General features: G+C 51.2%; 2 protein-coding genes across 2 annotated transcripts; both read right to left on the reverse strand.

Moving 5' to 3' along the window:
- Window positions 1-436: 436 nt before the first annotated feature.
- On the reverse strand, window positions 437-8,837 carry Rcn3 (reticulocalbin 3). Its single transcript, XM_051148505.1, has 7 exons — window positions 8,709-8,837; window positions 7,984-8,231; window positions 5,571-5,773; window positions 3,976-4,148; window positions 2,380-2,440; window positions 814-1,013; window positions 437-639 (listed from the first exon to the last, which is right to left on the reverse strand). The coding sequence occupies exons 2-7, from the start codon at window positions 8,220-8,222 to the stop codon at window positions 532-534; spliced, it is 984 nt and encodes a 327-aa protein (XP_051004462.1). The 5' UTR covers window positions 8,223-8,231; window positions 8,709-8,837; the 3' UTR covers window positions 437-531.
- A 500-nt stretch (window positions 8,838-9,337) lies between these two features.
- On the reverse strand, window positions 9,338-18,089 carry Fcgrt (Fc gamma receptor and transporter). The gene is made up of 6 exons (XM_051148506.1): window positions 17,786-18,089; window positions 17,042-17,299; window positions 16,376-16,651; window positions 10,786-11,055; window positions 9,882-9,998; window positions 9,338-9,645 (listed from the first exon to the last, which is right to left on the reverse strand). Exons 1-6 carry the CDS (start codon window positions 17,850-17,852, stop codon window positions 9,536-9,538), a joined length of 1,098 nt encoding a protein of 365 aa, XP_051004463.1. The 5' UTR covers window positions 17,853-18,089; the 3' UTR covers window positions 9,338-9,535.
- Window positions 18,090-24,518: the final 6,429 nt, after the last annotated feature.

Consider the following 24,518-nt stretch of genomic DNA (forward strand, 5'->3'; position numbering starts at 1 on the left):
AATCGCAGTGTAAATATCTGATATGTGCCCCCCATGAAAGGGTTAATTGACCACTAAGGGGGTCATGACCCACAGGTTGAGAACCATTGCCCTGTACCTTCCTGCAGGCCTTAGCACCAGTTCCCAGCATACCCACAGCATTCTTCCTTCACCCCAGAGAGACAGACACGCCAGAGGACCCCAGCAATGGCTTTTATTGATCGTGGGCAGTGAGTGGGCAGTACAGGTAAGCTTGTGTGGTAGAGGCTCAGATTGGGCTTGGGTCGGGGTGTGGGCCCAGAGTCTGTGCTGGGGAATGGCATCCGTGGGTGTCACTTGTCCTTCAAGTGCCTGAGTGTCCCGGACAGGTTAGGGGCCACAGGGTTGGTGGCAAGGGTCCCAGAGAGAGAAGGTGACTTACTGGGTCCCTGATGGCCCAGGAACCAGGGACACCAGAGCTGAGTCTTCGCCCTAGAGGGAGGGGCTGGCTGCAGTGGCCCCTCAGTTGGCCCCATGGGGTCATGGGGTCATAAGTCTGAGTAGACCTAGGAATCAGAGCTCATCATGATGCCTTGTCAGGTCCTCACCGTAGTTGGTGGCCTGGCTGCCCACAAACATGTTCCAGTTCTTCAGAATCTCAGCTTTGCTCAGTCGGCCATCCTGTGAGGAATAGGGTCAGCAGGAGGCAGGGCCCACATGAGACACTACCCACTCAAGGTGTCCCTAGGACCCCTCCTCTTCCTTCCTGCCCTCCTCTAGGCCTCCACCACACCGCCCATCTCTGTTTCTATCATGGCTGAGTTCCCACGGTAGCCCAGGCTAGCCCAGGCTCACCCTGTCTGTGTCGCTCTCATGCAGTAGGTGGTTGGCCTCCACCAGGGGCTGGTCCTGCGATGGAGGCAGCACCCAGTAACCAACTTCACTACCATCCAGCCGCCCATCCTTGTTCAGATCCCGGAAGTCATGGAACTGTTGCCGCTCTGTCTGCACCCAGGCAGGTTCCTCCTCCCCAGGCTCCTCAGAGTACAGGTCGGCTGGAAGGGACGGGATGACAGTGGGGCATATGAGATCTGGGTGGCTTTTATCCCAAGAGCCATCCTCCTTGGTGCCTACCCTCTATGCCCCCACCCACCTGTGGGCCACCAGACACACCAATATGTATATATAACGGTGGTGGTGGTGCACACCTTTAATCCCACCCAGCACTAGGGAGGCAGTGGCAGGCAGATCGCTGTGAGTTCGAGGCCAGCCTGGTCTACAAAGTGAGTCCAGGACAGCCAGGACTACACAGAGAAACCCAATCTCAAAAAGCAAGAAACAAGGGGCTGGAGAGATGGCTCAGTGGTTAAGAGCACTGCCTGCTCTTCTGAAGGACCCGGGTTCAATTCCCAGCACCCACATGGCAGCTCACAACTGTCTGTAATTCCAATTCCAAGGGACCTTACACCCCACACCAATGCACATAAAATAAAGTTAAATAAATTACAAAACAAAACAAAAAGAAAGAAAAGAAAGCAGTCTTTGTAGTTTTTGTAGTCTTACAAAAATTATAAAACACATAATTTTGACACAAAAATTAAGCAAAAAATGTCTTCCATGAAGATTTGTCGCATAAAATATTTCATATACAAACCCTTTGAAACTCAAAAAAAAAAAAAAAAAAAAAAAAAAAAGCTGAAGAAATGACTTGGTTGGCAGAGCACCTGTTTGCCAAGCACCAGGCCCTGGGGTCCATGCCAGCACTGTACAAGCAGGGCACGGCTGTTACAGGAGACCTAGCTCAAAAATTAAAAAGAAAAGAAAAGAAAATCTTTTTTTTTTTTTTTTTTTTTTAAACCAGCAAACCAGATGTTATCCTCACTAGTACTTCCCTGGGCTAAACAGTCTGGTGCCGAGCCAGGGCTGGCTGCAGTAAGGACACAGCGCACATGTGGGCTGAAACATTTTGAATGGTCCCAACCAGGACATTCCTTATGGAAACAAGACAAAGCTTGACCCTAGTACACTTTTTTTGTTTTGTTTTTGTTTTTCTAGACAGAGTTTCTCTGTGTAGCCTTGGCTGTCCTGGACTCGCTTTGTAGACCAGGCTGGCCTAGAACTCACAGCGATCCGCCTGCCTCTGCCTCCCGAGTACAGGCGTGCGCAGCCACCGCCCAGCGGTAGCCTAGTACACTCAACAGCGCCCCTGAGCCACGGCTTTGTGAGACCCCAGGCTAGCCCCCCACAAAGGGCCTCTGCCTCCGGAGCTTTCTGCAGCAGGTGCCCAGAGAACGCTTTCTGAGCTAGACACGCGGTGGATTCTGCATACAGCAGTGCTTGATCCCCGCAGCGTGAGGAAGGCTTGAGGACCGACCACTGCTCTCCAGGGGCCGGGAGACGACACGCTCGGGGCGCGCTCACCGATGTACTCCTCCACCTGGACGTAGCCATCTTTGTTTTTGTCGAGGTCCTCCAGGGTCTCCTGGGGGACACACATTGGGGTGAAGGGTCAGGGGACCTGCCTTGAGCAGTCTCCACAGGGAGGAGGGGAGGTGGGGACTTTGACTGTGATGGAAGGCAGCCAGGAAACCTGTGTCCAACCTTGCCCACCTTTGTTCGTTTTGTTCTGCGAGCCAGGCTGTCACCGTGTAGCCCGGGATGGCCCAGAACTTATCCTGTGGACAGAGCTGCCTATTCTCTCCCTCTCTCTCTCTCTCTCTCTCTATTTTTTTTTTTTTTTAGTTTTTCGAGACAGGGTTTCTCTGTATAGCCCTGGCTGTCCTAGACTCCCTTTGTAGACCAGGCTGGCCTCGAACTCACAGTGATCTGCCTGCCTCTGCCTCCCAAGGGGCTGGGATTAAAGGCGTGCGCCACCATGCCCGGGTCATGAACTATGTGTTTTTAAATTTTTTTATGTATATGGGTGTTTTGCTTGTATGTCTGTGTGCCGTGTGCATGCAGTCCCTCCGGGCCAATCAGGACGGCAGATCCTGCCGAGCTGGAGTCACAGTGGCGCTGAGAAACGAACCCCAGGTGTCAGCAACACCAGCAAGTGCTCTTAACCATCAAGCCATCTCCCCTGCCCGTGGATCTTTCTTTGACACATACACTCAGTGTGCTAACTCTTCATTTTATCTGTGCTAATTTTACATAATGGCGTCTGGCTGGGCCTTTAATCCCAGCACTTAGGAGGCAGAAGCAGGCGGATATCTAAGTTCGAGGCCAGCTGGTCTACAGAGCAAGTTCTAGGACAGCCAGGGCTACACAGAGAAATCCTGTCTCAAATTTTAAAAAAAGTTTCTGTTCTGGACTTTTTTTTTTCTGTTCCCCACTTTTACATTCAAACTGACTCAGCAGAAGGTGGTGTAGATATGAGTTTGGCTCAGCAGTAAAACCCCTACCCTAGCCGGGCGTGGTGGCGCACGCCTGTATCCCAGCACTCGGGAGACAGAGGCAAACGGATCTCTGTGAGTTCGAGGCCAGCCTGGTCTACAAAGTGAATCAAAGTCAGCCAAGGCTACATAGAGAGACCCTGTCTCCAAAAACCAAAAACCAAACAAAAAAACCAAAACAGAGACAAAGTGTGGAGAGACGGCTCAGAGGTTAAGAGCACTTGCTGTCTTACAAAGGACCTGGGTTCAGTTCCCAGCACCCACAGCGGGCAGCTCACAACTGTAACTCCGGGTCCACATCGCCCAATGGCTTCTTCTGGCCTTATAGCACTTGCACACACAACGGTCTTTCCTCTAAGCACATTCCATGTCTGGTGTCTGAGGCACAGTTAAAGCACAGCGTGTTCTATGTGCACTTCAAATACACTCTGTTTTCCTGGGGTCCAGCCTCAATTGGTGTTCACCTGGGATGTGCTTGTCTGGGCACTGGACACCCAATGGGAGCACAGGGCCACCTGACAAGGAGATGCCAGCCTCTGGATGTGGAGTAGACACGGGAGAAGCTGTGAAAGACGCTGGGACCCAAGTCAGGGATGGGAAGCAGGTTCCCTGCCATGTCACTCACTGCAACCACGATGTCCCGCATGTGAGGGAACTCCTCGGGATGCAGAAAGGCTGTCAGCTCTTCCCGAGTTGCCATGGAGTCCCCATCCTGGTCCGCCACCCGGAATCGCCGCTCATCCCGAGCCAGCATCTTCTTGTAGGTCTCAGCATCCTCCACGTCGTGAAATTCCTCCCCTGGGGAAGGACCGATGTGGGTGAGATGCATGTGCACAGAGCGGGAGGCTTGGCCGCTTGGGAAACAAAGGAAAGACCCATGGTCGGGTTTGCACCATGTGTGAGAATACAGGTCAGTCACAAGACGGGTGTGATGGCAGGTCTGTCATCCAAGACCTTTAAGAGATTGAAGCAGGGGCATTTCAAGTTCAAGATCAGCCTGGGAAAGTAAGCAAGACTGTCTCCAATAAAGAATAAGAAGATTGCAAAGGACACAGCTCAGAGATAAAGCGAGCAGGGAGCCCCTGCCTAGAACCCCCGGTGAGGAGCTAGGGTTGTGGCTCAGCCTTTTCCTTCCAAGTTTGAGGCCCTATGTTCAATTTTTAGAGCTGCAAACCCGACAATTTTCATGTGTAATATACTCAGCTTGTTCTATCTGGCCAGGGCAGTCAGCTAAGTCAAACACTAACTAACTCCCCAGGGCTGAGAATGTCCTAATAGCTGAAGCCTTCATCTGCAGTCTTTTCTTTCTTTCTTTTCTTTTCTTTTTTTTTTCAAGACAGGGTTTCTCTGTGTAGCCTTGGCTGTCCTGGTCTCACTTTGTAGACCAGGCTGGCCTCAAACTCAAAGCAATCCACCTGCCTCTGCCTCCCGAGTGCTGGGATTAAAGGCTTGCGCCACCACGCCCAGCTTTTTCTTTTTTTAAGATAGGGTTTTACTATGTAGCCCAGGCTGACATGGATCCACCTGCCTGGCCGGGCGTGTTGCCACATGGGAGGCAGAGGCCAGCCTAGTCTACAAAGCAAGTCCAGGACAGCTAAGGCTACATAGACAAACCCTGTGGGGGTGGGGGGAGCACCTCCATTCCCACTACCCAAGCCCCTTTCTGTCCAGTCAACTACAGTGATGCGTTTAACCCTCACACAAAGCAGGATAATCGCTTTTTCCACCCTTGTGCTAGTGGTCCTCAGTTCTACTACGAAAGCAAGTTGAGCAAGCCATGGGAAGCAAGCCAGGAAGCAGCATGCTTCATGGCCTCTGCCTCAGCTCCTGCCTCTAGGTTCCTGCTCTGTTTGAGTTCCTGTCCTGACTTCCTTCAGTGATGTCGAAGTGTGAGCCAAATAAACCCTTTCCTCCCCGGCTTGCTTTTGGTCATGGTGTTTCCTCACAGCAGTAGTAACCCCAACTAAGCATAGAGAGACTGTTTCAAAAACAAAAACACAACAAAACAACAATAGCAACAGCAACAAAACAGAGATCAGGGGTCTGCACCACAGGGCTAAATGTTAAGTGTTCCTGGCCAGGCACGTGAAATCTCCAGTCAACTTGTCACATAGGTTGGATCTCGGAAGGAAGAGCAAATGAGATCAGAAATGGAGGAGAGGTTTCAGTAATAAAATCCTAAGAGAGAGAGGGCAAAGGGCAAAGGCGAGGTGGGCATACCCGGCTCATAGTGGCCATACGTGGCATTGCGCAATTCCTCCCAACCCACGCGCCCGTCGCGGTCCGTGTCGTAGGTGTGCCAGGCTGCGCTCACCGAGTCACGGATGTGCCGCTGCTGCGTGTGCGCGATCCACGCGCGGAGCTCGGCTAAGGACACCCAGCCGTCGCTGTCCCCAGCAAGGTCCATGCGGTCGACGATCCGCCTGTGGGGGGGGGGGGGCATGGATGATTGTGGGTCTTTGGCTCCGCCCAGTAAGGCCCCACCTTTAGAGCAGAGATGCAATCAATCTCGGTCTTGACCCCGCCCACCCGGGCCCCTCCCTTTCCTACAGAGCCACCCTTGCACCTACATAAGACTGGAAAAACGGGGACTTAAGTGATGGCTCAGAGGTTACGAGCACTGGCTGCTCTTGTAGGGACCTGAGTTTGATTCCTAAGAACCCCACAAGGCAGCTCACAAACGTCTGTAACTCCAATTCTCCAGTTCTAGGGGATCCGTCACCCTCTTCTGGCCTCTGTGGGCACCAGATACGTTCATGTTAACATATATACAGGACAAACGTCCACACTCATACACTAATATAAATAAACTTTTTTTTTTTTTTAACTTTTTAAAGAGCAGGGCATAGTGGTGCACACGCTTTTAATCCTAGCACTTGGGAGGCAGAGACGGGGATCTCTATGACTTCAAGGCCAGCCTGATCTCCAGGACAGCCAGGGCTATGTAGAGAGACTATCTGGAAAAACCAAAACCAAAACCAAAAAGAAAGCCGGCACAGTGGTGCATGCCTGTTATCCCAGCACTCCAGAGGTAGAGGCAGGCAGATCTCTTTGAGTTTGAGGCCAGCCTGGTCTACAAAGAAAGTCCAGGTCAGCCAAGAGAGAGAGAGACCCTGTCTCGAAAAAAAATAAAATAAAAACAAGGGCCCACTCACATCTGTCATCCCAGCACTCAGGGAGGCAGAGGCAGGTGGAAGAAAGAAAGAAAAGTAAGGAAGAAAAACATGCCTCCCAAGGTCTGCAAGCAAACAAAGGCAGAGCTCTTCTCAACCTTCAGACCTTGTCCACCCCAGAGCTCTGCCCACACTTTTTCTGCCTTTTAATCACAGCCAAGTCCCCAATTATGACTGAAAATTCTACGCAGCATCCACACATGGACTCAGGAGGGGAGCTGTCTGTTTTTTGGTTGGTTGGTTTTAATGGGTTGTTGTTTGTTTCTTGTTTTTTGAGAGAGTCACAGTATGTAGCCCTGGTCAGTCAGCCCGGATCTCATTGCATAGACAAGGCTGGTCCTGAACTCACAAAGATCTGCCTGCCTCCTTCTTCCAAATGCTGGGAGTAAAACCGCGCCAAACTCAGGAGGCAGAGACAGGTGGATCGCTGTGAGTTCGAGGCCAGCCTGGTCTACAAAGCAAGTCCAGGACAGCCAAGGCTACACAGAGAAACCCTGTCTCGAACAAAAACCAAACCAAACAAAACCAAAGCAACCAAACAAACAAAAACTGTGCACTAGCACAGGACCAGGAAGAGAGCTGTCATAGACAGGTCGGGCCAACCCCAGCTCTTTGCCCGCCCCGACTCCGCCCCCTAGCCACGCCCCTCACGCAGGATTGCAAAGGCGGTGATTACCCTAGGTGAACTGAGAAGCACTTGGTTAATCTCAGCACCTGGCCCATCTAAAAGTCTGCCCTCTTCGCCCAGCCTGTCTCCTATAGGAAGTCCTAGAGTTTTAGTTTAGCACCTGGCACAGACCAAGGTCACACCCCCTCCTCTAGCCCCGCCCTCTAAGTGCTGCACAGACTTCAACCTAGCTGCACTGCGCTCAAGTGCTCAGCGAGTGCGGCCTCTCAGCCAGTCCGAGAGTGCCACTGTCTCTATTAACTTTAAAGCTCCACTTGTCATCATCTCAGGGCCCGCCCCTCTGTCAGGCTCAGCTGGGCAGATCAATTTTTGGCTCCTCCCTCGCCAGCTCAGCCCTGCAGCCCTTCAATGCCACAATTTGCCCTGTTTAAATTAGAACTCATTCGCGGGGCGTGGTGGCACACTCCTTTTTTTAAAAAAATCCATCCCAGCACTCAGGAGGCAGAGGCAGGCAGATCTCTGAGTTCCAGAGCAGTCTGGTCTACAGAGTGAGTTCCAGACCAGCCGGTGCAACACAGAGAGATTCTATCTCAAAGTAATAGTAATGATGAAAATAATAAAGCATATATGCATGGAGTGGCCTTCTTGTCCCCGGCCCACGCTGACCGTGGCCTTCATCTAAAACAGGGCGATCCCCTCCACCTGGAGTTAAGACTACATTTTTTCCCAGTTTAACTTGATCTCTGAGCTTGGCATCTCCCTCCAATTCCAGTCTTTTCTGTGAGCTCTCCCCCGCCTCCCACTTCTGTCCGGCTCCCCAGCATCCTCCTACCCAAGTCGGGCCTGGCTTTCCTCTGGGCTGAGTTGGTCAAATTCCTTGGCCACGTCTCGTCCCAGGAACGCCTCATGGTCGTACTGGAAGTTGCCGTGGGCGTCATCGTGTGGGGCCTCGCTCAGGGGGGTTCCCTGATGCACCCTACCCTGGCCATGAGGTCCTGCATCAGGGGATGGCTTCCCCAGGGCCCAGGGCCGCAGCAGTAAGAGAAGCAACAGAAACGACCATCGCCACATCCTCAGTCCCTGGGGAGAGGTGAGGACCAGGGATTAGGGGTCCGATGGAAAGAATAAAATAAAATAAAATCTGAACCAGACAGAATGTGCGGAGAACTTCAAGGCGGCGGCGGCGGCGGCGGGAGAGGGTGTGTGTTGCAGATATAAATTAAGGGCAGGCAGATATATAAGAGCAGGCTGCAAAAAGTTTAGGATTGAAGAAAAGCCGGCAAAAAGAATAAGAAGTTTGAAGGGAAAAACCAGCTATGAGAGTGGAATCGGAGCCTCAGAGGAGTCCAAGAGCAGAAAGGGGGTATTTCAGTTGGAGACGTGGCACACGTCCCACGCAAAGTTAAGGGCATAGTGGTGGCCGAAAGCATCGTGCAGGTTCTTCTGTGTTGCCCCCAGCCTGGACCACGACCCTCACCCCGAATCCACCTCCATGGCTAGCTCCCCATCCTTTCATCCACCACCACCACCACCACCACCCCACCACCACTACGTTACCCGGCCTGCGTTCGCGCCCCACGCTGAGCTCTGCTATCTCGCAAAGATGCCCAACCTGGCCTGGTTCCAGGTAAACTCCGCCCCCAGCAAGCCAGAGACCCCTGACCAATGACGGCGCCGGAGGGCTTCAGGGGCGGAGCCCAGAGCCCCTTGCCACGTCCACAAGGCTGGGAGGGCGTGGCGGGCCGTAAGGACAGTATGAACTACAACTCCCAGCAGACACGGTCGGTCATCTTGCACGACCACCTCCAGAGTCTCTGGCCCTAGAGGACTAAGGAAAATGTTTTTGGTTTTTGGTTTTTGGTTTTTCTTTTCTACTGATTCCTTTTTCTCGGATCCGTTTAAGAGGAAGTCAGCTTGGTGGCTCATGCCTTTAATTCCAGCACTAGGGAGGAGAATTCCAGGACTACAAAGAGGACCCTGTCTTTAAAAAAAAGAAAAAAGAAAAGAAAGAAAGAAGGGGGAATGCCTGGCACAGTGTATGCATAAAACATTTATGACTAAAAATGTGCAACTCTGTGTATAATAAAAATGCCACGACAAGAGGAGGGGGTCTCTGTGATCTTTCCCAAACTTGGTTCGTTGTCCCCACCCCCACTTTCTTAACCTTGAGAATAACGGTGCACACACAGATTTGGGCCCAAATTTATATGGAGATGAAAAAGAGCCATGTACATTAAGAGGGGAAACTGAGGAAGGCCACGAAAAGAGGGACTACAGGGAGGACGTCCAGTCCAGGGATCCCTCAGGAGGCTCAGAGACTCCAGTAATTCAGAAGGTCACTCAGCACCAAATGCTGCAGCGGGCATCGGCAGGATGAGCCGCCATCAGGAAGTGGCTGGAAAGGCATTTGCCCCGTGAGGATCAGCTTCTGGGGGCAAGTTCCCACCAGGCAGCAGGTCGCCAGAGTCATCACCGCTGAGAGAAAGCCATGGAGCTAAGAGGAGCAGAGGTCCGCATAAGTACCCAAGGTCTCACCTGCCCACTCTCTGGTCTCTGGTCACTTCTCTTTCCCCAGGGTGGTCAGGGTGTGCCTCTGCCTCTCTTGTCTCGTCTCTCCCTTCCCTCCTTCTCCCTGGGTCTCTCTCTCTCTGTGTCTCTCTCTTTCTCTGTCTCTTTGGATCTTTGTCCTGCTCCCCCCTCCCCTGCACCCCTCCCTGCCCCTGCTCATACCTGGCAGCCCACTGCGCATCCTGCTCCAGAGCAACACGCCCCCTGCAGCAACCACCAACACCACCAAGAAACCAAGAACGATTCCAACCACGGGCACAAAAGATCTGGCAGGTGAATCTGCAGCCAGAATGTGTTATGAGGACAGGGAAGAAAGCCCCTGACTCCCCTTGGAGACCCCCCCCCCCAGCAGCATATGTCTGCGGGTGACGGTGTGCAGAGGAAAGGCGCTGGTCCTCACGTGTTCCCACACTGAATGTAAGAACCAGCCACTCAGCCGGGCATGGTGGCGCATGCCTTTAATCCCAGCACTCAGGAGGCAGAGGCTCTGAGTTTGAAGCCAGCCTGTTCTACAGAGTGAGTTCTAGGACAGCCAGGGCTACACAGAGAAACACTGTCTCAACACCCTCACCTGTAGAAATAAATAAATACATACATACATACATACATACATAAATAAATAAATAAATAAATAAATAAATAAATAAACGAACCAGCCACACACGCGCTGAAGAGGTCGCTCTCCAGAGCCCATGCTGCTCTTCCAGAGGACCAGGGTTTGATTCCTAGCCCTCATATCCTGTGCCAAGAGCATGACCCTGACCTCTAAAATATACATTTAGGCTGGATGCCTTAGTGAGTAAAGGCCCTGGCCTGAAGGCCTGAATTTGATTCCCATGGCTAAGCCCCACAGGTGGTCCTCTGACTGCCACAAGTATGCCGTGACACAGACTCACCTCTGCTTTCCCCTCTCACATAACAAATGTAGGAAAATTAAATATATAAGCATATGCATACATATATAAATATTTTTTAAAATACCAATAGACATATTGAGAGGACACTGTGACACTGTGATGGAGCTGGGTGAGGATCCACCAGAGCAGGCTTTGACAAGCAGCCTCACCTAGGCCCACGGTGAGAGGCTGTGACAGCCCCTCATGCTCCACGTGGCACTGGTAATGGTCTTCATCTCCACGTTTGACCTCCAGCAGTGACCAGGCGTGGAAGGAACCATCACCGTTGGGACCAATGCTGCCGTTCCCGGAGCCCGCGGCCAACCCGTTGCGCAGGAATCGTAGCTTGAGCTCCGGTGGGTAGAAGGAGAAAGCGGCACAGGTCAGCACGGAGGAGCCAGGGTTGCCAGCACGGGCTTTCAGGCGCATGGAGGGTGGCTCTGTGGGCACACAGGGGAAGAGCCAGCAGTTAAGCAGGGCTATGACACCCCCCACCAAGGCTTAGTGGGAAGCTGGTCACGGACGGACACACACTTCCCTGTATCAGCACTGTGCTGACCCAGAGGGCTTCCCAGAGTGACAGACGCCCAACCCTGCTACCCAGGAAGGTCCTTTGCTGACCCCCTCCTTATGTTGGTGTATGTGTGATATATGCATGTGTCAAGGTCAGAGGTCAAAAGCAGGTGTCTTCCTCTATTGCTATTCAGCTTTTCCACCCTTTATTTTTCACTCCGGGGGTGGGGTGGGATGGGGGGGTGTTTTTTGGCAAGTACATCGCTATACCACATGCATGCAGTACCCATGGAGACCAGAAGAGGGCATCAGATCTCCTAGAACTGGGGTTATAGATGGTTTTGAGCCACCATGTGGGTGCTAGGAATCAAACTGAGGTCTTCTGCAAGAACAGCCAGTTCTCTTCCCAACATCCACTTATTTTTTGAGACAGAGTCTCTCACTGACTCTGGGGTTCTCTCTTCCAGCCTCACTAACTGCCGATAACGCACCCCTGCAGATGCAGCTGTGTAGCCTTTGCAACTGTGCTGGGATCAGAACCCAGCACCTCGCCAGGCACATATGCTTGTTTGTTTTGAAGCTGAATTTCTTTTTTCTTTCTTTCTTTCTTTCTTTCTTTCTTTCTTTTTTTCCCCCTGAGACAGGGTTTCTCTGTGTAACCTTGGCTGTCATAGCCTCAATTTGTAGACCAGACTGGCCCCGAACTCATAGCGATCCACCTGCCTCTGCCTCCCCAGTGCTGGGATTAAAGGTGTGCGCCACCATGCCCAACTTTCTCCTCCTCCTCCTCCTCCTCCTCCTCTTCTTCTTCTTCTGGTTTTGCGAGACAGGGTTTCTTTCTCTGCGTAATCCCTGGCTGTCCTGGAACTCACTCTGTAGACCAGGCTGGCCTGGAACTTGCAGAGATCCATGCCACCAAGCCTGATTTGTGTAATGTTGAGCATGGAACCCCTTTAGGCAAGCGCCACCTGAGCCCCACCTCCATCATCACATTCCCAAATGGAAATGTGCTGCACATCTCTCTAGGGCCACAGCCTGTCCTAAGCCCTGGGAACACTCACTGGATGTACAGAACAAAGCCATGTGACAGTCCTAGCTGAGTGTGACGGCACACGCCCCACACCAGGAATCCCAGCTCTTGAGGAGCTAAGGCAGGAAAATCACGAGTTCCAAATGGGCTGGCTGCTGTCTCAAAAAAATGAGAGAGCTGGAGGCATAAAGGACAGCTTTAATCCCAACTTTCAGGGAGCAGAGGCATGTGGATCTCTGTGGATACCAGGCCAGCCTGGTCTACATAGCAGCTCAAGGCCAGCCAAAGGTACAGAGTGACAGAGTGAGGCACTGTCTCAAAAGAAAATAAAATACAAATAAATAAATACACAAATACAGCCAGGTGTGGTGGGTGGCACACACCTGTAATCCCAGCACTCAGGAGGCAGAGGTAGAGGCAGAGGCAGGTGGATCTCTGTGAGTTCAAGGCCAGCCTGGTCTACAAAAGCAAGGCCAGGACAGCCAGTACTTTTACATAGAGAAACCCTGTCTCAAAAAAAAAAAAAAAAAAAAAAAAAAAAAAAAAAAAAAAAAAAGAAAAAAAAAAACTCTGGTCTACAAAGCAAGTCCAGGATAGGCAAGGCTAACACAGAGAGACTCTGTCGCGAAAAACAAAACAAAACAAAACAAAATTAATTAATTAATTAAATTAAAAAAATAAAAAAGTTCAATGTTACCTTTGGCTAATAGGAAGTTTGAGGTAAGCTTGATCAGCAGCAATAAACCTCTCTGCTGGGCAGGGGATTTCCCTCTGTCCAGGGTGGGTCTTGCAATCCTGGCCCTGCTTGGGTCCTCAGCAGAAAATAAGCTGACCATTTCTTCAGAAGAGGAAGCTAGGCAGCTTCCCTGACAGAGGGGCCTCACTGCCAGCTAGTAAGACCCGAGGCCCCATCACTCAGCCACAGAAGACCGGACCTCTGTCAGCAGTTCTGTGTCCTGCCTTACGGCTGTTGTTGTTTTTGAGTGAGGGTGACTTCCTGTGGGTAGTGCTGAGGGACACCCATCTTTCTCCTGTTTTCCAGTTCTGACCCTGAGGGTTCAACCCCAAGAGTTGGCCGAGCCTTGCCTTCTGCTTAACAGGAAAAAAAAAAAGGAAGCAGCTTATGCCATATTTAAAAGTTGGGTGCCTGAGGCCCATGGGCGCTGCACTCAGGGGGCCGGAGCAGGCAATCAGAGACTCAAGCCACAGAGTGAGTTCAAAGCGAGCCTGAGAAATTTAGTGAGACCCCCCTCACCTCAAAGTCAAACGCCTAGTGAAGAGCTTAAGGGATGGCTCAGCAGCTAGGAGCATCTTCTGTCTACTACAGAACTGAGCTCAGTTCCCACCACCAAAACAGGGTGACTCTTAACCACCCGTACCTCCAGCTGCAGACATTCTGATGACTTCTGGCATAACATGTGACCACGGCTACATATAAATTATATACACATACATGTAAATTAGTAATAAAATATAAATGAGCCAGGCAGTGGTGGTGCACGCCTGTAATCCCAGCACTTGGGAGGCAGAGGCAGGTGGCTTTCTGTGAGCTTGAGGCCAGCCTGGTCTACAAAGTGACTCCAGGACAGCCAAGGCTACACAGAGAAACCCTGTCTCAAAAAAAAAAATCAAAATAAAGCCGGGCGTGGTGGTGCACGCCTCTAATCCCAGCACTTGGGAGGCAGAGGCAGGTGGGTCACTGTGAGTTCGAGGCCAGCCTGGTCTACAAAATGAGTTCAGGACAGCCAAGGCTACACAGAGAAACCTTGTCTTGAAAAACCAAAAAAATAAAAATAAATAAATAAATGTATTCAGAAATTAAACATTTTTTGGTTTTGCTCAGTGGCTAAAGGCGCCTGCTGACAGGCCTGGTGCCCATCCTCACCACCTACATGGCAGAAGGAAAGATCAAACTTACAAACTTACACACACACTCGCGCGCGCGCGCACACACACACACACACACACACACACACACACACAAATTAACTTTAAAGAGATCTTAAAGCAGAAGAAGCCAGAGACGTGCTCAGTGGCAGAGCCCCTGCCTTGTATGGAAGGGAAACCGGACTAACTTTACATCTTATAACAGAAGGCTATTATGAAAACCAAAATCACAGCAGCTGGACACACCTGTGATCACAACACTCGGGAGGCAGAGGCAGGTGGATCGCTGTGAGTGCGAGGCCAGCCTGGTCTACAGAGTGAGTCCAGGATAGCCAAGACTACAAGAGAAACTCAGTCTCGAAAAAGAAAGAAAGAAAGAAAGAAAGAAAGAAAGAAAGAAAGAAAGAAAGAAAGAAAGAAAGAAAGAAAGAAAGAAAAAACCACGTACAGATAGAAAGTATTAAGTGTAGCCAGTACTTGCTAAAACTGGAACTCTGGTAAAGGGGACTGTAAACAGTACAGCTATTATATTTCTTTTTCTTTTTTCCTTAGCCTTGGCTGGCTTCCAACAGAAACCTACCTGTTTCTGCCTCCAGAGTGGTAGGATTAAATGCATGTACCACCACACTGGGCCACCGTGGTTTTCCTGAATAAATGACCCTAGGGGCTGGAGACATGACTCGGCAGGTAAAAGTAGTGGCTGCGCTTACAAAGGACTCAGGTTTGGTTCCCAGCGCCTACGTGATAGTAACTCACACCCTTCTGCAAGGCCAGCTCCAGGGGACGTGATACCCTCTCCTGGGATGGTGCACACGGTGCATAGACATACGTGGAGGCAAAACACACACACACATATAAAATATATATTTTTTTTCGAGACAGGTTTTCTTTGTGTAGCCTTGGCGGTCCTAGATTCGCTTTATAGACCAGGCTGGCCTTGAACTCACAGAGATCCAACTGACTCTGCCTCCCGAGTGCTGGGATTACAGGAGTGCAGCACCACGCCCGGCAGGCACAATCCTCAGAAGAGAAAGATGATTAATGGAATTTTTCCAATGAAGAGATGGCTCAGCAGTTAAGAGCACCAGCTGCTCTTTCAGAGGTCCTGAGTTTAATTCCCAGCAACCAAATGGCATCTCACAACCATCTATAATGAGAGCTGATGCCTTCTTCTTGACGGCATACAGGCAAGCAGAGTACTTATATACATAAATAAGCCCCCTTTTTTTTTTAAGTAAAAACTCCACTGTTTGAAGACATCCTTAAAAGGATGAAAGACAAAAGGTGGGGGAAGTGTGTGTGAAACACTTGGATGAGCACGGGGCAGTGGTGCACACTCCCAGCTCGTTGGGAGGCAGAGGCAAGTGGATCTTTGCGAGTTCAAGGCCAGCCTGGTCTACAAAATGAGTCCAGGACAATCAAGGCTACAAAGAGAGACCCTGTCTCAAAAAAAAAGGGGGGGGGGAGGGTTGGGGATTTAGCTCAGTGGTAGAGCACTTGCCTAGCAAGAACAAGGCCTTAGGTTTGGCCCTCAGCTCTGGAAAATGAGAGAGAGAGAGAGAGAGAGAGAGAGAGAAGAGAAGAGAAGAGAAGAGAAGAGAAGAGAAGAAAAGAAAAGGAAAGGAAAAAGAGAAAAAGAAACACTTCGATGTTGATGAAGGTTTGGGTACACAATATACAAAGAACTCTCAGGAGCAGGGCAGTGGTGGTGGACGCCTTTAATCCCAGCACTCGGAAGGCAGAGACAGGCGCATTGCTGTGAGTTCGAGGCCAGCGTGGTCTACAAAGCAAGTCCAGGACAGTCAAGGCTACACAGAGAGACTGTGTCTAGAACCCGCCCCCCCCCAAAAAAAAAAAAAAAAACTGAAGAACTCTCAGTTAAAGTAAAAAAAGACATGGAAAATCCTAGTGCCTGTGAGGCTGAGACTAGGAAGATGACAAGTCTGAGGTCACCTTTTCCACGTTGTTAGACTCTGTCTTAATATTAACAACGAACAAACAGAAAAAGAAAAAGTAGCCGGGGACGGCAGCATGCTCCTTTAATCTCAGCACTCAAGAGGCAGAGGCTGGCAGATCTCTGTGAGTTCGAGGCTAGCCTTGGCTACCTACTGAGACCCTGACTCACAAACAAAAACCATTAACTGGGTGTGTCACCACACTTCTGTCAAGCCGGCTCTCGGAAGGAGACCATCCTTGGCTATACAGTGAGCTCAGGGTTAGGCTGGGCTACCTGAGAAAACAGGCGGCGCTGGCATGTGTGAGGGGGCTGCCCTGGGGAGGCTTCGAGCTTGGCTGTGGAGATCTAGAGGAGGGACAGGAGACAGGCCCACCTTTCCACTCCAGGTTCCGACGGCCTCTCTCCAGGTGGCCCAGCAGCCGCTGAGGGCAAGACATCAGGAGGAACTCGCTCTCCTTCTTGGCCACGTCCGGCTGCTTCAGCCACAGATTGCCTACCATCTCCGTCTCAGGCCACTCGCCCGTCCAGTTGCCGGCGCTCGCATTGAACTCCATAAATGCCTCACCATTGAGGGCAAACACAGCCGTGGGCAGTGAGGAGTTGTCGGGGGCCAGTTCACAGCCCAGCAGGCCTTGCAGCGTGAAGTTACCTAGACGCCAACAGGCAGGCGAGCAGACTCAGGAGCCAGGGCCAGTCTTCCTCTCCCCTCCTCGTCCAGACCTCAATGTTCAGCCCCCAATTGGGTTCAGATCTCCTCCTCCTTCAGACCCGGGGCTCCAGCCTCCTTCCTTTTTTTCTTTTCTTTCTTTCTTTTATTTATTTATTTATTTTTGGCTTTTCGAGACAGGGTTTCTCTGTGTAGCCTTGGCTGTCCTGGACTCGCTGTGTAGACCAGGCTGGCCTCGAACTCACAACGATCCACCTGCCTCTGCCTCCCAAGTGCTGGGATCATGCCCGGCCCAGCCTCCTTCCTTGACCTAGGAGTCCAGACCCCATTTTCCTTCCTCAGGCCCAGGCTACGGCACCCCACTTTTCTGACCATTTACGTGTTTTTCCAGGGTCCCGAGGGCGTCCAAGAAGAGCTGTTCTTTGGCTTTCAGGTCCACGGTCTCCTTCTCCCAGTACCAGGACACCTGGTCTTCCCACATCCAGGCCCCACAGGGGTCAGCCTCGTGCCTCAGGCTACTGTAGCTGAGATACTGCTGAGGACCCAGCCAGCCTGTGGCCCAGAAGGAAGGAACCCCCTTGGATGGGTTGGATACTGCTGTGAGGTGGTACAGCAGTGGGGGCCGGGGCTCTGTGCAAAGAAAAGAGGGGAGTCATTGAGGCAAGGACTGCACCCCATGGAGATGCATAGTGGGAAATGGGGCTCAGCTTGGAGAGGGAGCGAGACAGATGGACAGACAGACAGACAGAGGGGCAAACACCCTAAGGCTGTCAAGTGTATTAGACTCCAAGGCTGAGAAAGCTAACGGGGGGTGGGGGGGTGGGGTGGGGATTGGGACATCACAAAAAGCCTTTTTTTTTTTTTTTTTTTTTTTTTTTTTTTGCTTTTTCGAGACAGGGTTTCTCTGTGTGTAGCCTTGGCCATCCTGGACTCACTTTGTGGACCAGGCTGGCCTCGAACTCACAGCGATCCGCCTGCCTCTGCCTCCCGAGTGCTGGGATTAAAGGCGTGCGCCACCACGCCCGGCCAAAAAGCCTTTTTTTACTGTCTCTCTCTATGGCTCTTCTTCCTGCCCCCCTCCCCTCTGCTTATGCCCAGGCCCAGGCGGTTTCTTACCAGTGCCCCAGGTCCGAGGCAGAAGCACCAACAAGAGGCTGAGGACCCAGGGCTGGGGTATGCCCATCCTGGCAGAGCGACCCGGAGTGGAAGAGTCACGTGACTCCACTGGAGCCCGCCTTGCTGATTCTTCACAAGGTCCCTGTGGACTCCTCTTTGTAGACCAGGACCGGCGGGTGGTGGATGGGGGAACCCAGTCCAAGATGATACGAGCGTCCTGCTCCTGGGTGAACTTTCACCTTCTCATTGGATCCACTTTAGTTAATTAATTACAGAGCTAGACAGAGACAAAATTTGTCTCAGACTTCTGTTATTTCTTTTTCTCCTCCCTTCAGACCCAGGAGTCCGGTCCCAAGAATTCCTCCCTCAGACCCAAAAATCTAGGCCCAGCCTTCCACCCTCAGACTCAGGTGCCCAAGCCCTCGCTCTTTTCCCTCAGGCAGCAACCCCCTTTTCACCCGCAGGAGTCCTGGACACACTCTTCTTCCCTCAGACCCAGGAGGCCCAATCCTCTTCCTTCAGAGCCTGGGGTGCTGCTGGGCCCTCAAACCCTGGGGAACCCAGGTCTCGGCCGTCTCCTCTGACCCTCTGCCTGGGCTCCTGGTGCTCACGGAATGCTGTTTCCCTTTAGTGGCTGCAGCCACAGAGGATAGTCTACTGGAAGCTCTAAATCTTGTGTTACATCCTGTGTCCGTACACAGCCGGGACTGTGGAACTCTGAGGGCGTCCAACTCCACCCCCTCACTACGGAGCATGCCCAGCCTCTCTTGACATTCTTGTGGCATTTGGTTGGAAGGCTCCTGGGGCAATCGTCAGTCCCAGAGCCCTTTCCATGCTTCCTCATTCTGAGGGGTTTTGCAGTACGACTTGCAGGCCTGGCAAGGCCTGTGCACTGAATGTAGCTTTAAGACACCTCAGGACTTGTAGGCTCGTGTGTGTGTGTGTGTGTGTGTGTGTGTGTGATGGAATGGCTGCCTAACATGCAAGGCTTGGCTGCAGTCCACTCTCCCAGCTGTGAGCCTGCTCTGATATCTTCCACGTCCCTTGCTTGAGCGAGGCGAAGCCCAACCCTGCTTACACACTCCAAGGCTGGCGCCTCCTTTCAGGACCTGTCCACACGGTCTGCTCAAGATCTTGCCGGGCAAAGGCAGGAGGATCGCTGTGAGTTGGAGGCCAGCCTGGTCTACAAAGTGAGTCTAGGACAGCCAAGGCTACGCAGGCAAACCCTGTCTTGAAAAACCAAACCAAACCAAAAAAGAAAAAAAGAAAAAAAAAAAAAGAAAAAAAAAAAAAGAAAGAAAGAAAGAAAGAGGGAAAAAAGGGTGGCATCTCTTCAAAAACATACTATACTGAACATAAACCTCCAAAACCAAAGGTATAGCTACGGTTGCGACACTTAAGTGAAGAGGCAGGAGGATTGCTGTGAGTTCTAGGACAGCCTGGTCTACAGAGAGTTTGAGAGAGAGAATTTTTAATTAGCATTAAAGCAACCAGAACAGCAGAGCTTTCTAACTCATAAGCTCAAATAGTTGAGATGCAGGTCGGCAGGTACGCTAGCCAAGTAAGAGAATTCCTGGGGACCATGGGATTCTGCAGGCTTTGGGTTCCCAGGTTCGCCACTCTGGTGGCCCCATTATACCCTCTAACAAGAGAAAGGGGGGAGTTCACTTGGACTAAGGAACACCAATTGGCTTTTGAGACCCTCAAGAAGGCACTGCTACAAGCCCCTGCCCTAGCACTGCCTGATCTGAACAAGCCTTTTACTCTGTATATCGATGAGTGGAAGGGGGTTGCCAAGGGGGTCCTCACCCAAACTCTAGGATCCTGGAAGCGCCCAGTGGCCTATCTGTCAAAAAAAAAAAAAACTGGATCCTGTGGCCAGTGGGTGGCCCTCTTGTTTGCGGGTGATAACAGCAATGGCTGTATTGGTAAACATGCTGATAAGTTAACCATGGGCCAAAATGTGACGATGATGGCCTCCCACGCCCTCGAGAGTATTATCAGACAACCACCAGATCGATGGATGACCAACGCCCAGATGACCCACTACCAGAGCTTGTTGCTGACAGAGCGGGTGACTGTCACTCCGCCCGCCATCCTTAACCCCGCCACCTTGCTACCCGAAGCTGGCGAGACCCCAGTACATCAATGTAAAGAGATACTGGCTGAAGAAATAGGGACTCGGCCAGACCTCACTGACCGGCCGTGGCCTGGGGCAAAAACTTGGTTCACCAACGGAAGTAGCTTCGTGATAGAAGGTAAGCGGAGGGCTGGGGCAGTGGTAATAGACGGGAAGTCTGTCATCCGGGCCAGCAGTTTGCCAGAAGAGATGTCGGCCCAAAAAGCAGAACTTATTGCTTTGACCCAAGCACTAAGACTGGCGGAGGGAAAGGCTATCAATATCTACACTGATAGCCAGTATGCTTTCGCAACAGCTCATGTCCACGGAGCGATTTATAGACAACGTGGGCTGCTGACTTCAGCTGGCAAAGATATTAAAAAAAAAAAAATTCTTAGTTTGTTAGACGCTGTCCATTTGCCCCGCAAGGTGGCGATCATCCATTGCCAAGGACATCAAAAAGGGACCGGCCCCATAGAAAGGGGGAACCAAATGGCTGACCAGATGGCCAAAGAGGCAGCACAAGAACCGATGACTCTAATAGCTAAGGTTATGCCCCAACAGGCTGAGGAGATTCCCGAGAAAAGGATCCTCACAGAAGAAGCGGGGCTAGAATACCTGGCTAATATACACCGCCTTACCCACCTTGGGCCCAAGAAGATGACAGAACTGGTCAATAAGTCTCCCTATCACATCCCCAGACTACAAAAGACAGCAGAGGATCTGGTAAAAAAACTGCAAGGCCTGCGCCCTCACTAATGCTGGGTCCAGCAGACACTGTGCAGGAAAGCGCTTGCAGGGAGATCGACCTGGAACTTATTGGAAGGTTGATTTCACTGAAGTCGAACCGGCCCGATATGGTAATAAATACCTTCTAGTTTTTATATAGACACCTTCTCAGGGTGGGTCGAGGCATCCCCCCCCCCAAAAAAAAAAGAAATGGCGAATGTAGTGGCCAAAAAGATACTTGAAGAAATCTTTCCCTGGTTCGGGATACCTAAGCTAATTGGGTCGGACAACAGGCCTGCCTTCGTTGCCCAGGTAAGCCAGGGACTGGCCAGACAATTGGGGATAAATTGGAAATTACATTGTGCTTATAGACCCCAGAGCTCAGGACAGGTAGAAAAAAACAAATAAAACTATAAAGGAGACCTTAACAAAATTGACCTTAGAGACCGGCGGGGGTGATTGGACAGCCCTTCTCTCCTTTGCCTTGTTCCGGGCATGCCTGGACCGTTGGGACTGACGCCCTTTGAGATACTGTTTAGTGCACCACTACCACTGTTTAAAACCCTAGAGAGTGTGGCGTGTCCTGATGACAGTTTTGTGCCTTCCACCCATCTTTTAGCCCGTTTAAAGGCTCTCGAGATGATCAGGCGAGAGATTTGGGAACAGCTGAAAGATGCCTACACCGCTAGAGACCCTACAGTTCCTCATCAGTTCGAGATTGGAGACACCGTCTTGGTATGGAGACACCGAGCTGGGAATCTCGAGCCTCGGTGAAAAGGACCCTACCTGGTACTGTTAAAGTAGAGGGAATCCCCACCTGGGTCCATGCTTCACATGTGAAAAGGGCTCTTCCTGAGACCAGTCAAGATGAATGGATCCTGGAAAAGACTAATAATCCTTTTAAGCTGCGTCTGCGTTGCAAACGCAACCCTAAGTCAGGACAACAACCCTCATGCTCCAATGCAACAGACTTGGGAGGTGATCAATAAAGAAGGGAACAAAAACAGGCTAGATAAAAGACAGAGGGACAGAAAAGCTCAACAAGCTTGGTTTGAGTCCTGGCTCACCCGGTCCCCCTGGATGACTACCCTATTTTCTGCTTTAGCTGGGCCAGTATTGGTGATTTGTTTGATTTTAATTTTTGGCCCATGTGTGGCAAATATATTACTTGCTCTTATTAGAGATAGAACTAGTGCTGTTCAGCTGATGGTACTAAGACAACAATACCAATCAATAAAAGACACCGACAGAGCATGAATCTTATAGCCTAAAATAAAATAATACTCAAAAATTAGAATAGATATTCTAAGATTAGAATTATCCAGTAGAAAAAGAGGGGAATGAAAGGGAAAATCTTTAATTAGCATTAAAGCAACCAGAACAGCAGAGCTCTCAGCTCTCTAACTCATAAGTGCAGGTCGGCAGGTCCCAGATGATAAGTCACAAAGAATGCAGAGCTAAGAGACAAAGGCCTATTCAGTGTTCCAGGGACCGACTGGCCGAAAAAGAATGGGAGAATACACAAGGACAATTCCTGAGAGAAACAGGTACCGGGCGTGGTCGAGTGAGTAATGAGCCAAGACCCCTTATCCAATTTTATGGTGTTCGCTTAATCCCCCCTTGAGGCCCACACACAATATTCCAGATTTGAGTTTAACCAGATGTGTCGTTAGCTCAGATAAACATCTATCCTCAGGTTCTGAGAAGAACAGGAACCAAAGAATGTTCCGTGTGATTAAGTCTGACCTTACCCCAGATCTGCCTACGCAATTTGCTGATGTTCAAATGTTTGAAACAACCAATTGTATGTGGCTGCGCCAAAACTTCCCGCTCCCCCCGACCATATAAACCCCAAACCCCTGGGCTTCTGGGTTGACCCCTCTGTCTCCTGTGTGAGATACGTGTTGACCCGGAGCTCCGCAATTAACTTCAAACTACCTCGTGCGTTTACAGCAAGACGGTCGTTTGTGTGTCTTTGGGTGCGCGCCATCCCGAGGCTTGAGTGAGGGTCTCCCTTCGGGGGTCTTTCACCAATTGTGTGTGGCCACGCCGAAACTTCCCGCTCCCCCTGACCTTTGTCCATATAAACCCTAAGCTCCTGGGGTTCTGGGTCGACCCCTCTGTCTCCTGTGTGAGACACGTGTTGACCCGGAGCTCCGCCAATAAACTGCCTCATGTGTTTACAGCAAGATGGTCGTTTGTGTGTCTTTGGGTGCACGCCATCCCGAGGCTTGAGTGAGGGTCTCCCTTCGGGGGTCTTTCAAGTTCAGGACTAGAAGAGAAACCTTGTCTCAGAAAAAAAAAAGACACTTAAGTGAGCCAGGCATGGTGGCGCACACCTTTAATCTTAGCACTCAGGAGGCAGACATAGGGCATCTCTGTGAGTTCAAGACCAGCCTGGTCTGCAGAGCAAGTTCCAGGATAGTCAGGGCTACACAGAGAAACCCTGTCTGAAAAAACAAACAAGGGCTGGAGAGATGGCTCAGAGGTTAAGAGCACTGACTGTTCTTCCAGAGGTCCTGAGTTCAATTCCCAGCAACCACATGGTGGCTCAGAACCATCTACAATGGGATCTGATGCCCTCTTCTGCTGTGCAGGCGTACATGCAGGCAGAACATTGTATACATAATAAATAAAAATATTAAAACAACAACAACAGAAAGCTAGGAGCAGTGACACATACCTGTTGTCCCAGCACCGGGTGCTGGGTCCAGCAAGGTACCTGGAGCTTGCTGACCAACTTGGTACCAGCCAAAGTGGTGAGCTCCATGTGCAGTGGGGGGCACTACATCAGAAGATACCGTGGAGATTAATGGAAGACACCCACACACATCCCTTCATACACTCCTTCCACACACACCCTCCACACACACACACCCTCCACACACACACACCCTCCACACACCCTCCACACACCCTCCACACACACACACCCTCCACACACACACACCCTCCACACACACACACCCTCCACACACCCTCCACACACACCCTCCACACACACACACCCTCCACACACACACACACCCTCCACACACACACACCCTCCACACACACACACACACCCTCCACACACACACCCCCTCCACACACCCTCCACACACACACACCCTCCACACACACACACACCCTCCACACACACACACCTCCACACCCACACACCTCACACAACACCCTCCACACACACACCAGCCTCCACACACACACGCCTCCACACACATCACACACCTTCACACACACACACACCTCCACACACACACACACCCTCCACACACACACACCCTACACACACACCCTACACACACATAAATACCCTCCACTTATCCCCTCCACACACACACACACCCCTACACACACACACACACCCTCCACACACACACACCCTCCACACACACACACCCTCCACACACACACACACCCTACACACACACACACCCTACACACACACCCTACACACACATAAACACCCTCCACTTATCCCCTCCACACACACACACACCCTACTACCACACACACACACACCCCACAACACACACCCTCACACACACACACACCCTCCACACACACACACCCTCTACACACACACACACACCCTCCACACACACACACAGCCTCCACACACACACACACAGCCTCCACACACACACACACCCTCCACACACACACACACCCTCCACACACACACACCCTCCACACACACACACACCCTCACACACACACACCCTCCACACACACACCCTCCACACACACACACACCCTCCACACACACACACACACGCTCCCCACACACACACCCTCCACACACACACACACACCCTCCACACACACACACCCTCCACACACACACACACACCCTCCACACACACACACACACCCTCCACACAC

The sequence above is a fragment of the Acomys russatus genome, chromosome 7, assembly GCF_903995435.1.
Source record: "Acomys russatus chromosome 7, mAcoRus1.1, whole genome shotgun sequence".
Lineage (NCBI taxonomy): Eukaryota > Metazoa > Chordata > Mammalia > Rodentia > Muridae > Acomys > Acomys russatus.

Excerpts from the sequence above, each read along its gene's own strand:
- Rcn3 (XM_051148505.1), bottom strand. The coding sequence starts at position 8,222 with ATGTGGCGATGGTCGTTTCTGTTGCTTCTCTTACTGCTGCGGCCCTGG. Across the intron at positions 5,774-7,983 it reads GAAAGCCAGGCCCGACTTGG|GCGGATCGTCGACCGCATGG; the intron begins GTAGGAGGATGC and ends CCCCCCCCACAG. Across the intron at positions 1,014-2,379 it reads CCAGGTGGAGGAGTACATCG|CCGACCTGTACTCTGAGGAG; the intron begins GTGAGCGCGCCC and ends CGTCCCTTCCAG.
- Fcgrt (XM_051148506.1), bottom strand. The coding sequence starts at position 17,852 with ATGGGCATACCCCAGCCCTGGGTCCTCAGCCTCTTGTTGGTGCTTCTG. Across the intron at positions 11,056-16,375 it reads TCGGAACCTGGAGTGGAAAG|AGCCACCCTCCATGCGCCTG; the intron begins GTGGGCCTGTCT and ends GTGTGCCCACAG. Across the intron at positions 9,999-10,785 it reads GCCTCTCACCGTGGGCCTAG|ATTCACCTGCCAGATCTTTT; the intron begins GTGAGGCTGCTT and ends TTCTGGCTGCAG.